At 46.1% G+C, this 12459-nt stretch overlaps 3 protein-coding genes across 5 annotated transcripts; 2 read left to right on the top strand and 1 right to left on the bottom strand.

Moving 5' to 3' along the window:
- The first annotated feature begins 25 nt into the window (after nucleotides 1–25).
- LOC119138419 lies at nucleotides 26–2133 on the top strand. The gene is made up of 3 exons (XM_037278427.1): nucleotides 26–165; nucleotides 342–2032; nucleotides 2115–2133. Exons 1-3 carry the CDS (start codon nucleotides 133–135, stop codon nucleotides 2131–2133), a joined length of 1743 nt encoding a protein of 580 aa, XP_037134322.1. The 5' UTR covers nucleotides 26–132.
- A 1303-nt stretch (nucleotides 2134–3436) lies between these two features.
- Nucleotides 3437–9195, top strand: eif3c (eukaryotic translation initiation factor 3, subunit C). 3 transcript variants are annotated; one of them, XM_037279115.1, is made up of 24 exons: nucleotides 3438–3592; nucleotides 3755–3872; nucleotides 3951–4016; nucleotides 4092–4281; nucleotides 4394–4519; nucleotides 4588–4639; nucleotides 4760–4878; nucleotides 5008–5138; nucleotides 5214–5364; nucleotides 5436–5539; nucleotides 5852–5993; nucleotides 6083–6208; nucleotides 6293–6386; nucleotides 6467–6654; nucleotides 6803–7027; nucleotides 7100–7291; nucleotides 7478–7649; nucleotides 7737–7896; nucleotides 7983–8048; nucleotides 8226–8313; nucleotides 8395–8560; nucleotides 8778–8819; nucleotides 8894–8941; nucleotides 9014–9195. In XM_037279115.1, the coding sequence occupies exons 2-24, from the start codon at nucleotides 3775–3777 to the stop codon at nucleotides 9043–9045; spliced, it is 2778 nt and encodes a 925-aa protein (XP_037135010.1). In that variant the 5' UTR covers nucleotides 3438–3592; nucleotides 3755–3774; the 3' UTR covers nucleotides 9046–9195. The 3 variants fall into 3 exon arrangements, with proteins under 3 accessions (XP_037135009.1, XP_037135010.1, XP_037135008.1); XM_037279114.1 differs by having other exon boundaries at nucleotides 3437–3592; nucleotides 6812–7027; nucleotides 8894–9195; XM_037279113.1 differs by having other exon boundaries at nucleotides 8894–9195.
- A 605-nt stretch (nucleotides 9196–9800) lies between these two features.
- Nucleotides 9801–12266, bottom strand: prodh2 (proline dehydrogenase 2). The gene is made up of 9 exons (XM_037279163.1): nucleotides 11865–12266; nucleotides 11499–11689; nucleotides 11285–11411; nucleotides 11031–11183; nucleotides 10825–10968; nucleotides 10571–10737; nucleotides 10368–10478; nucleotides 10209–10297; nucleotides 9801–10146 (listed from the first exon to the last, which is right to left on the bottom strand). The coding sequence occupies exons 1-9, from the start codon at nucleotides 12105–12107 to the stop codon at nucleotides 9974–9976; spliced, it is 1398 nt and encodes a 465-aa protein (XP_037135058.1). The 5' UTR covers nucleotides 12108–12266; the 3' UTR covers nucleotides 9801–9973.
- Nucleotides 12267–12459: the final 193 nt, after the last annotated feature.

Raw genomic sequence — 12459 nt, 5'->3', positions numbered from 1 at the left:
ACGAATAAGAAGCTCGCGCTGTGATTGGTTGGTGCAACAGTTTAAATCTGGAGCGGCTTTGATAAACTCGTGCAAGCTGCAAAGTAGTTTTGAACTTTTTTGACTGCTTTGGTGCTTTTTGGGCCATTTCAGATGTTTCGCTCCCTTGCGGATCGACTGGAAAGCGTAAGTTGCGTCGGATACCCCAATGATTTCAAGTGTCTTTTAGCAATTGATAACGATTTAAACAGCACCCGTATTTGTTAATTATGTCTGCCACATTGTTATTGTTGATATTATTTTAGTGGGTGTTCGATTTATTTGCATGACATTGCATTGCTTGGCTGTTACTTTGCCAACAGCAAGGAATTCGGCTGACTGGAATGGCTGATTTGACAACAGAGTGTTCATCTTTTGTCGAAAATCCAGAAACAGATGAAATGAGACTAAGCGATTCCCTAGGAATAACGGCACCAATTAAAAGAATGTATTTGGACGACGAATTGTTCCCAGATATCTCTCTGGTTGAACTTTCACCAGATGAACACAGTACGGAGGAGTTATTTCAACTTAATACCACGCCAATATCGCCTCTGGCTGCAACGACACCGTTCAGAATTCCTGGTAGGCTAATCGAAGTCGCTCACAACAACTCTAAATTGATTCCCTCTCTGCTGCCAAGCATGGATGTAAAAGCAAATGGTAGCCAAAGTCTCAACTCAGATGTTAAAGCTTCGTTTTGGTTGCGTGACGAGTGCTTACCGGACATTACTAATTACTCATTTGATTCCATGATGCAACAAAGTATCAATTTTAGTATGAACATAACTGCTTCTGACATGGAGAGACTTAACTGTGCACAGAAGGCGACTATTGAATCCAATTTAGAACATCTAGCGACTTGCCCTTTAACTGCATCTCCAGTAAGCTTCCCTCAAAACAAAGGACAGGGTATGTCAACATCCACTGATAAAGATCCCACCTTGGGGTGTGGACCTCCAGAACAGAATGGCCTACCCACAACCAGTATGACGAGTGATGAGAGCACGATAACCCGGTCGAGAGATGACGGCCGTCACAACACTTTAGATGCGGCTCCTCTTTCTCCGGCCAATGGAACAATGTCCGAAAGTAATTCTAGTGGCAGGCACCACAACATCTTGGAAGCTAAATCTCGTCCTCTGGCCAATGAAACAATCATTTTGTCAGACAGCAGTCCCAGTGACCTTCAGCGTGACACTTCCGATGCTAACTGTCCCGCGCCGGCTGTTGACACGGAATCAGAAAGCGGCTCTCGTGAGCGTCACAACGTCACCTTCAACGCGAGCCTTCTCGCTCAGTCCAACATTGCATTAGAAAAAGGTTCCATCAACAATCCCCACAACACCTTCGACGCTGATCCTGAATGCAACCGAACAATTCTACTGGAAAACATCTCGAGCGACCGTCAGTACATCACCTTCGACGCTAGCCTTCTCTCTCAGGCCAACATCACATCAGAAGAGGGCTTCATCAACAATCCCCATAACACCTTCGATGTGGCCAACGGAACAATGTCCAAAAGCAGTTCTAGTGGCAGTCACCAAAACATTTTGGAAGCTAAATCTCACCCTCCGGCCAATGAAACTATCATTTTGTCAGACAGCAGTCCCAGTGACCTTCAGCGTGACACTGCCGATGTTAATCATCCCGCACCGGCTGTTGACGCGGAATCAGAAAGCGGCTCTCGTGAGCGTCACCACCGCACCTTTGACGTTAGCCTTCTCTCTCAGTCTAACATCACATCAGAAAAGAATTCCGCCAACAATCCCCACAACACCTTCGACGCTGATCCTAAATCCGACCGAACGATTCAACTGGGAAACATCTCCAGCGACCGTAGTTTTCACACTTCAACTCCGGTGTCTTGTAAAATGGATTTCTTCAACGTCGGTGTTGATCTGAGCAAATCTTTGGTAACGGAGGAAAAACCGGATGGGGATACGGCCAGTAAGCCGGAAGTCCCGGAAACACCCGTCGTGGTCTCATCCGACGTCTGCCGTCCAAAGAGATCGCAAGCTCAACCAGCCGCTAAATCGCTGCTGCCTTCCTTGAAAGCTTCATCGCAGCTGCCCAAGTTCAAGCCGTTGCTTCAGAAGCGAGGCAAAACGCTAACATCTGGACTCCCCGTCAAACAAAGTTTGCCTTCTCACATGCTTAAGGAGGTAAATCATTAAAAGTGGAACTAAAGATGGGGTTGGATGCAATTCAGGTATGACTTTTTTTTTTTTTTATAATCCTTTTAAGAATTTAGCGGTGCCTCGCGCAACCGCCTCTTCACATGTGACACAAATGCCGAGGCCAAAAACCGGAGCGGAGAAAACGCAAATAGCCAGAAAGCCACCAAGCATCCCAAAAGGGCTGCCACCTCCCCGGACGCAATTGACAAGAAGCAGCACGCTGACTTCAAGTACTGGTAAGAGAAAAAAAATATTATGATCCACACACATCACTAAAAACTATTATTCACAATAAGTAATAAATGAAAAATTGAAATATTTCTTCCTTCTTAGCATCTAATCCTGCAGTTACCCTTCCCCAAACCAGGAAGCGGGACATTAGCAGAGAGGCACAATTGACGCAGACGAAGAAGATAAAGACAGGTCAAATAAATAAAAGACTGACTGCTCCACGTGACATTTTCAAATATCCCACAAGTTCATGTGATTTCCTCTTCAGATACTGCGGTGTCCTCAGCGGCTGGAGAGGCTGTCAGCAGAAGCATAAAACCACCCGTGAAGCATCAGATGAGTCAGTCAGGTAGGTGAAAAAGGTGGTCGTGCAAAGTTTCAGGAATGTTCAAAGTGGCAAATGTTTTGTACTTTTGTTACAGGTTGTCAAACATGTATTGTGCTTAAGGCTGAAAATCAGCGACTGAAAGAGGGTACGACTGCCGTACTCTATCATAAAATCATCAAATGTTGTAGTACAATTATATTCTGCTCATCCCCCTTAACAATATCTTGTTTTATTCCAGAATTGCAAAAGTACAAGAGAGAAGACAAGTAAAACACCTCTTAAATCACCTGGCCTGCACTTTATGTTTTATTTTTTAAGTTATGCTTAATAAAAGTTCTAACTGTGGCACTGTATTACTCCGTTTTATTTTTTTAAATTATGCTTAATAAAAGTTCTAACTGTATTACTCGTTGAGGTCAATTCTTTGATGAATATTGGTGTGCTTTATTGCCCATTCTGAGAATAAGATTATTACTGTATGTTAGATTGTCATATAAAAATATAGGTAACAATTCTGAAAGCTGTTTTCGAGCAACACCCTGACACGATAAATATATGGCCCGAATGATTATATCACGGGAAATGTTATGTTTATGTTAGAAAAAGTGATTTATACTGCACTCCAGACTGCTGATTTGATTTCGCCAGTAGGCGGCGATGTACTGCATTGAGCCAACTTTTGACCTCTTCCGTCATACGTCACTTCCTTTCCCGGCGCTAGTCATCCGTACTGAACGTCGCACGTTTTCACCGTGTCAACGCGACAGCAAAACTGGATTTTATTAACACCCAAACAAGACCGAAACATCTCAAATCGCATTTCTCAAGGACCTAGGTAAGTTGTGGATAGAAATTTGTTGCTCACTGTTCGACTCTTGTTCGCATTTTACCTTGGGAGGCGAGAGTTGCTAGCGTAAGCTTATCTTAGCTTTAGCTCCGTGACACGTTAGCTAACATCTTATGGGCCGACCGTTTTTTTGTTGTTGTTTTTTTGCAGATTGTGTCCCTTCTTCAGCAATGTCTCGTTTCTTCGCCACCGGGTCTGACAGTGAGTCAGAGGAGTCCTCATCAGCCGATGAGATCGCCCCTAAAGCGCCCGGGACAACGCTCAAGCAGTCAGTGCAGTTATTGCGTCACTTATTTGTTGCATTTCGATTTGAAGATCATCTCACAATACACGTTTGACTGCACAGGTCGCTGCTGGTCAGTGATGATGAGGAGGACACCAAAAGAGTCGTGCGCAGTGCCAAAGACAAAAGGTAGGCCCATTTACTTCAAGATAAACGTGACTTTTGGTCATACATATTTGACTTGATTGTATTCCTCAATCATAGGTTTGAGGAGTTGACCAATCTCATCAAGACTATCCGCAATGCCATGAAGATCCGCGACATGGCCAAGTGTCTGGAGGAGTTTGAGCAGTTGTGTCGAGCGTTCCTCAAAAGCAAGAATATAGTGGACAAAGAGGGAGTTCCACCTTTCTACATCCGTCTGTTGGCAGACCTGGAGGACTACCTGAATCAGGTCTGTTGTTTAATTTCTTTCGCCCCCTGCAATTGTGAAAATAACACAATAACACATACTTTATTAACAAATACAAAATGTATGTGATGTACTAAAATGAGATCTGTTTCAGCTTTGGGAGGACAAAGAGGGCAAGAAGAAGATGAACAAGAACAATGCAAAAGCCCTCAGTACACTGCGGCAGAAGATCCGCAAGTACAACCGGGATTACGAGACGGAAATTACTGCTTACAAGGAGGTGAGAAAATGACACGCCACAACATGACAGGTCCACAGGACATTAACCTCTCAATATAATTGTAACAGAATCCACAGGAATCTGCCGATGAAGAGGAAGACAAGGGCCCAGATGATTCAGGTAACCCACCTTCTTCTTTTTTCTTCAATTTTACGCTTACTATTCTGGATTGAGGTGAGGAGTTTTCATTCTCGTGAGAAAGTCACACTGGCAAATATTAATCACGCCTTTGCACGTCAGGGTCATCCTCTGACAGCGATGGGGATGATGATGGTGTGTCTGCTCAAAACTTCTTGAAGAAAAAGCCAGAGGCCACGCCAGAAGCTAGCAAGTTCCTCAAGTCCGCCAAAGGATCTGGGGTAGGGAGCTGCAGTTATTCTTAATTGCTTTCACATCATCACGTCCTCTGCTGTTTACTGTCAAAATGTGCTTTTATCCCTTTGAAATTATTTGTATGGTTTCAATGTTGTGCTTTGTCCCTTTGCCAGGACGAGTCTTCTTCCAGCGACGACGATGAAGACGATGAAGACTGGGGCTCCGACACCGTGGACTCGGGCAGTGAGAGCTCTGACGACGGCGAGGACAAGAGCGCGTCTCTCGCCATGGTCTTCCTCAAGAAGTGAGTCGGCAATCCTCAATTCCGTTCGATGCACCCCCCCGAACGTCACTTAAAGCGCCTCGCCATGCATTCCAGGGCTCAGGCGCCCGACAAGAGCGGCGAAAAGCTGGGGAAGAAGAAAAAGCTGAAGAAGAAAGAGAAGCTGGAGGAGGAGGCTGAGGAAGAGGGAGGCGAGGAGGCGGAGGGAGGCTGGGAGAAGGTCAAGGGAGGCGTCCCTCTCGTCAAGGTAAAGACAAAGACCGCCTTCTGTTTTTCAAAGAAAGCAATCACACGTTTACCTTTGTTGGAAACCGTCAGGAGAAGCCCAAGATGTTTGCAAAGGGAACTGAGATCAACACAGTTGTGGTGGTGAAGAAGCTCCACGAGATCCTGCAAGCCCGAGGCAAAAAGGGCACCGACCGGTATTCACTCAGTGCACACTCTGCCCCTTCAAGGAACAAATTAGAATTGTTCATATCGCTGCTAATTGGAATGTTTGGATGGCGCCCTCGTGTGGACTAAAATAATACCTGCACCTGCTGTGTGCTTTGTTAGTGGTGTTAAATTATTCATCATCAGTTTTTATCTGATGAATAGATCAGAATATTCAGTTGTAAAAATATTGGATAGCTGGGACACACTATTAGGTACGTCTGCATAATCTGATGGCTGAAGGGACAAGATTGACAGTGCCATGGAGGTTTTGATAGTAAATGCAAATTCCTCTCCGGCAGGACTGGCCAGATTGAACTGCTCCACGCCCTCGCCGCCATCGCTCTCGAGCACAACCTGGGTGTGGGCGTCATGGTTAAAATCAAATTCAACATCGTTGCGTCGCTCTACGATTACAACCCCAACATGGCGACTTATATGAAGGTAGGAAACAAGGATGCTTGAAATTTGATTGACACGTCATGTAATCCTCTCACATGACTTGCCTTTTGTTTTTTTGTTTTTTTATTCAGCCGGAAATGTGGAAGAAATGTCTGGACTGCATAGACGAACTGCTGGACATTCTGTATGACAACAATGACATGTTCATTGGGGAGAACATTGCGGAGGAAAGTGAGAACTTGGCCATCTCAGATCAGGTGTGTGCAGTCTCGCTGTTACCATTTTTGCATTTTTGGAGTCATGTTTGTAGTTACGTTCTTTTTCCTCGTTCACATCTTCAGCCTTTCAGGGTTCGCGGCTGCATTCTAACTTTGGTAGAGAGGATGGACGAAGAGTTCACCAAGATCATGCAGAACACAGATCCTCATTCGCAAGGTCAGCGCGCAGCGCTTCCGAGTTAATTTCGTCAACTGACAAATAGCGTCGGACTAACGGTTCCGCCTCTGCCCCCGCAGAATACGTGGACAATCTGAAAGACGAAGGGCACGTGTGCGGCATCATGGACCGCCTGCTCAACTACTTAGAGAACAAGGGCAGCACGGAGGAGATTTGCCGCATCTACCTGCACAGAATCATGCACACATACTACAAATTTGATTACAAGGCTCACCGGCGCAGCCTGGGCATCCAGGCAGAAACTAAGGTGAGAAGAGTAGCATGTTAATTGAATTTGTCTTTGAAGTAAAACCCAACCAATTTCAATAGAATTATATCCTTGGCCCCCGTCCCCTCAAGAAAAGAAAAAAATCCGAGCTCCGCCAGTGGGTGTTCTCAAAATTGCTGTCGCTCAGTCCCAACAGGACCAAGAGGAGAGCGAGGGCGAGGACAGCGCCATCATCATGGACCGCCTGTGCAAGTTTATCTACGCCAAGGACCGCACCGACCGCATCCGCACGTGCGCCATCCTCTGCCACATTTACCACCACGCGCTGCACTCGCGCTGGTACCAGGCCCGCGACCTGATGCTCATGAGCCACCTGCAGGACAACATCCAGCACGCCGACCCGCCCGTGCAGGTGCAGTCGCACTCGATCCAAGCCGCCGTTTGCGATGAGTCCATATCGACCGTTTGCATTCCTTCCTCCTAGATCTTGTACAACAGAACCATGGTCCAACTGGGCATCTGCGCCTTCCGTCAAGGCATGATCAAAGACGCCCACAATGCTTTGCTGGACATCCAGTCATCGGGCCGTGCTAAGGAGCTGCTGGGGCAAGGTTTGCTCATGAGGAACATGCAGGAGAGGAACGCCGAGCAGGAGAAGATCGAGAAGCGAAGACAAGTCAGTCGTCACACCACACATTTTCGCACACACACACACACACACACCGAGGTTGTCATCTAACAATTTGAACATGGTGGGAATCACAGCAGGGAAAACTAAGACCAAAGTGTCATTTTTGAAATATCAGAGAGACTTCTCCTGATTTCTATTTGGTGCTCACCATCAGCTTGCGTGTTCTTCCAGGTGCCCTTCCACATGCACATCAACTTGGAGCTGCTGGAGTGCGTGTACCTGGTGTCGGCCATGTTGTTGGAAATCCCCTACATGGCCGCCCACGAGTTTGACGCCCGCCGCCGCATGATCAGCAAGCAGTTCCATCATCAGCTGCGAGTGGGAGAGCGACAGCCGCTACTCGGTAAGTAGAAGACGATTTACTTCTCGATCGGATCGTTTCTAGTGAAAGAGCATTCGAGTGAACGTTGCGGCGTTTCTTTTTCCCCAGGCCCCCCCGAGAGCATGCGCGAGCATGTGGTGGCGGCCAGCAAGGCCATGAAGATGGGCGACTGGCGCACCTGCCACTCCTTCATCATCAATGAGAAGATGAACAGCAAAGTGTGGGACCTGTTCCCCGAGATGCAGCGAGTGCGCGAGATGCTCGTCAGGTTTGCACGTTCCAAAAGGCCTCGTCGTCCAACGCTTTGTAAATTGTCACGTCGGTCACTCAATGCCGTGTTGGCGGTTTGTGTAGGAAGATCCAAGAGGAGTCGCTGAGGACGTACCTCTTCACGTACAGCAGTGTGTACGACTCCATCAGGTCAGCTTCTTTAGACTTTTATGGTTTGAAAATAAGATGGAAAAATATTTCTTTCAAATATCCTGGAATACATCAATTTCCTACTGTCCAAATGGTGGCTTTGGTGCCATCTTTTGGTATCTTACAGAAACTACACAAAACCCATCCAAATCTTTAATTTCTGTATTTTGTTTTTAGCATGGCAACACTATCTGACATGTTTGAGTTGGAGATAGCAACAGTTCACAGCATCATCAGCAAAATGATCATCAACGAGGAGCTTATGGTAACGTTACATGCGAACTTGTCAAGGACTCCTTTATTTGATTTGATGTATTTATGAATGCAACCTCCCGGCCGGCGACAGGCCTCTCTGGACCAGCCCACGCAGACTGTGGTGATGCACCGCACGGAGCCCACCTCCCTGCAGAACATGGCCCTGCAGCTGGCCGAGAAACTGGGCAGCTTGGTGGAGAACAACGAGCGCGTTTTCGATCTCAAGCAGGGCGTCTACGGTGGATATTTCAACAGAGGTCAGCTCGGTCGCCCTCGAGTTCTTCTCATAGGTCGCAAAACGATCAGGCCATTTCATTTCCCGAATCACATTCTAAAGACCGTTTTGAAATGGTCAAATACACTTTAATTGCAGTGATGCATTTTGACGTAAGAAATACCCTAAAAAAAAAAAAGTCTTCGTTTTAGATGTTGATTTTTTTGCGGTCGTCTAATTGATTGGCCCTTGCATTACAGATCAGAAAGGCGGATACCAACAGAAACAGTCGTACCAGAGAGGTATGTGGAGCAAATTTGTTTTGCATTTCTTGATTTATTCCGGAATAATTGTTCAAATTGTGCCCCTTACGCAGACGGCGGGAAGGGCGGTTACCAGTCCAAACAGGGAGGCTACCAGGGAGGCTACCAGGGAGGCTACCAGGGAGGCTACCAGGGGGGCTACCAGGGGGGCTACCAGGGGGGCTACCAGCGAGGCTACAGAAATCAGAACCAAGGCAACTATTGATTTTGGAAAGGTTACATTCCGTTTTGACGTTAAGCACCACCTGGCTGGAAGCTGATCCCAAATCACTTCATTTGAGAAAGTACACTTTGTTTGATGTTAGCCTGCTTTGTCTGATCAGTTTCAATAATAAATTCTTCAATAGAGCTTACAGTTGCTGCCTTCCTACTGTTTTTGGACACTCTTCTCCAGGATGTGGTGGTGAGTCATGGCACAAAGAACAAACAAACAAAAAAAAAAAAAAAACATTTCAAAGAACACAAGAATGGCACAAAATGAAATAATTTCCAGCTGAACACCTGATGATTTCTCATAGCATGGTTGGGGAATTGCTACCTGAGCTGAGGTGAGTATCTAATTCGGTTAGGTGAGTCGGTCTCAGGGGTTCGGCAGATTGTGTAAATTCGTGACGACGCATATCTGAACTGGTCTGGCAAAGGCAACAGCAGAAGTCACACTGATTTGCAGGTATGTCATTTGTTTTGAGTTCATGCATTGCGTTGGTTTTGTTCTTTGAACAAGGTGATGTTCATGCATGGCTCATTTTGTGCACCACTAATAAACATTGATGTCTTGAATTTGAAAAAACAAAACAAATTTCACTCGAGAGGGGTTTGGTACCTCTAATAAGGTTAAGAACCCACTGATCTAATTGTTCAGTAAACAAAAAAAAAGTGCTTCAATTAATTCAATCATTGAATTAAAACAAAAAAAACTGGAAAAAGCCTAAATAAAAAAATGATCTGTGGCAAAATAAGTCATTTTGCTTTTCAGATAGGATTTTAATAAATTACCATTTCCTGTCCAATTTAATTCATCCATGAGCATCAAACATGAGCATCTCATTACATAAAAAAAAAAAAAACTCTCTTTACAATCCAAGTGATGTAAGATGCTGCAAATTGACTCTGTCCCATTCCTTAAAACCCTTCTAGCGCGCTCCCAAATTGAGTCTCCTGCGGAGCTCCTGCCTAAGCAGGTCTCGCTCCTTGCGGATACCTTTCAGCACCGTTTGGTTCTCCTGAGCCCTGCGCACCAAGTACGGCAGTGTGTCGTCCACCGAGCCGTACGGGACCGACTTGTACACGGCGTAACCCTCCTTGGCTACGGAGGAGAAGAGTGATTAAGTTGCTATGACAACCACAATTTTGATGGCGCCAACTCACCTAACGTGAGGGAAACGTGATCACACATCCCCAGTAGCTGCCCGAAACACACGCTGCCTCTTGATTTGTCGACGCCTAGTTCCTCAACACTGACGGTGAAGAATTGAGTGAGAAAGTTATCAAGTGAAGTTAGTATAAAAAAAAAAAAAAAAAACTCACCATTTGGCTGCCCGCCTCACGGACTCTTCGTTGTGCGTGGCGACGATGATCCTGTAGCGTGTCGGCTCCTCGGCAATGAGTCTTAGCAGAACCTCCAGTAAGCTGTTATAACTATAAAAGATGAAATCATCAATATTTTGAATTCGATTTTTGTATTCCAACCAAATTTCAGCTCCCTCACAAAGGGGAAAAAATGTCCTAACTTGTCATTTGTGTCCTCCCAGCTGTCTTGAACCGGATCTGGGCGACCTTCCTTTGCCGCCAACTTCCTCTCTTTCTCCATGTAGGCTCCTCGCACCAGCTTGACCCCCAAACAGAAACCTCCTTCCTGGGACTGATTGATGGCCTCCAGGAGGTGTGTCCTCGTCTCCTGAGAGTCAATATTTCCATACAAACCACTTGACTGTATATTTACTTTTGAAGGCCTCATAAAAGTAATCCTGAGTTTTGATTTTACCTTCAGGTAACACTGGAATGTGTACCAGATCCAGGCACTGTCTTTGTTGAACTTCTTCATCATTGCCATGGAAACAAGAGACAGGGCGGGGTTCATGTAGGTGTACTCGGCATCGACCAGCACCCGCACTTTGTTCACGCTAGCCTGAAGGACACACATTTTGATTTAATGTTCTTCAAGGACCACACACAGAACGCGGTTGGTACCTCGCCTATCTTGTTGAGTCTCCTCAAGCTGCAATTGAAGTGCGCCGCCTCGTTTTCCTCCAAACCGTGGAATTTCACCTCCTCGCCGTCCATGGCCCTGACAAGAAGGTCCAAGTCGTATGCTTGTTTCGAAATAATCTTGGTGAGTTTGACCTTGATGCACACAATGAATCACACCTCCCTTTAATGAGCATTTCTGTAGAGTTCAATGACGGATGTCCTCCTTTAATTGAGCCAAGGAACTTATCACTTACACATAGCTCAGGACTGAGCAGGGCCGTGACCTTCAGTTGCATCATGGGATCTTTGCTCCAAGCGTTGCTGTGTGACATTCGTACGCATTCCAACATGGCATCCATATTCTCGTTATATCTCTTCTCTCTAGATGACACGCGCACCGTGGTTGAGAATCATAGGTGTCAGTTCTTAATAGCTAAAAAGAAAAATAATAATAAAAGTGCGCCTAACCCCGTGCTCTCTCCCAGGTCCTCCTCGATGGGAACCGCCAGCATGGGCCTCAGTCCCAGTGTGCTCATCTTCTCCATGGACTCGGAAATCTCCTTCTCGTTCTCGCCGGCCACAAACTGAGCGTATACTGTGGATCTCATCAGCGTGGCGAACACGCGCCTACCCAGAATGCTGCGGGCCGTTGACATCAGCTGCAAAAACCAGGTTATAATCTCCTGACAGTTTTGAAAGTGAATCTGATACTAGGTGGCTTATTTTTAGGTTAGGAGAATTGGAACAGTATAAGAGGGTGTGCATACTTGTGCAACCACATATTTCCTACAACTTACAAATCAATTGAGTACAAAAATAACAATTGCGTCTCACCTTGTTGCAGTTGTTGACCAGCACTGGGAAGGAGCAGAATCGGAAAACAACCAAGGCACGGAACAACTCTCTCAGGCTCTTCACCTGAAACGCGCTGGGATCCTCGAAGGCTAAAGAGACGGCCAGGGGTCTCGGCGGCTTGTCCGCAGCGACGCCGGCCTGCACCATCCTCGGGGAGGCGGTGGACTTGAGTCTGGTGGAGAGCAGGTAGAGGCGCGAGGAGAGCAGGCGAGTGCACATCATCTTTCCCGTGTGTTTACTGCTGGATTCCGCCTTGGGTGTTCCAACAAGTATGCAACTTGTCAAAACCGGTCCTGTCAAAACTGGTCTGGCAGAAAAAAAAAAATTACCTCCGCCTTACCTCAAGTTTGTCTAAGGTTAGACACCGGAGATTTTTACATTTTCCAAGCGAATCTGACCCAAAAAAGTAATCTTTCCCCCCGCCTACTGGTTAATGAGTGACAGTGAAAATTAGAGCAAACAACAAGTTGACCCTTGGCATTCACCAAAACGCAGACCCTCGGGTAACGTGCTTATTATTATTCATGTATAACAAATATCAATTTTAGAAGCAAATATATCTTTTAGATCAACA

This window comes from Syngnathus acus, chromosome 19 (genome assembly GCF_901709675.1).
Source record: "Syngnathus acus chromosome 19, fSynAcu1.2, whole genome shotgun sequence".
Lineage (NCBI taxonomy): Eukaryota > Metazoa > Chordata > Actinopteri > Syngnathiformes > Syngnathidae > Syngnathus > Syngnathus acus.
Note: the sequence above shows the minus strand (reverse complement) of the source record. Positions and strands in the feature narration are given on the sequence as shown.

Bases quoted from the DNA above. Each gene is read 5' to 3' on its own strand.
- LOC119138419 (XM_037278427.1), top strand. From the start codon at position 133: ATGTTTCGCTCCCTTGCGGATCGACTGGAAAGC. The intron at 166-341 runs GTAAGTTGCGTC...CTTTGCCAACAG, and splicing joins TTGCGGATCGACTGGAAAGC to CAAGGAATTCGGCTGACTGG.
- eif3c (XM_037279113.1), top strand. From the start codon at position 3,775: ATGTCTCGTTTCTTCGCCACCGGGTCTGACAGTGAGTCAGAGGAGTCC. The intron at 4,017-4,091 runs GTAGGCCCATTT...CCTCAATCATAG, and splicing joins CGCAGTGCCAAAGACAAAAG to GTTTGAGGAGTTGACCAATC. The intron at 6,655-6,802 runs GTGAGAAGAGTA...GCTGTCGCTCAG, and splicing joins GCATCCAGGCAGAAACTAAG to TCCCAACAGGACCAAGAGGA.
- prodh2 (XM_037279163.1), bottom strand. From the start codon at position 12,107: ATGATGTGCACTCGCCTGCTCTCCTCGCGCCTCTACCTGCTCTCCACC. The intron at 10,969-11,030 runs GTACCAACCGCG...TGTGTCCTTCAG, and splicing joins GACTCAACAAGATAGGCGAG to GCTAGCGTGAACAAAGTGCG. The intron at 10,738-10,824 runs GTAAAATCAAAA...ATTGACTCTCAG, and splicing joins CATTCCAGTGTTACCTGAAG to GAGACGAGGACACACCTCCT.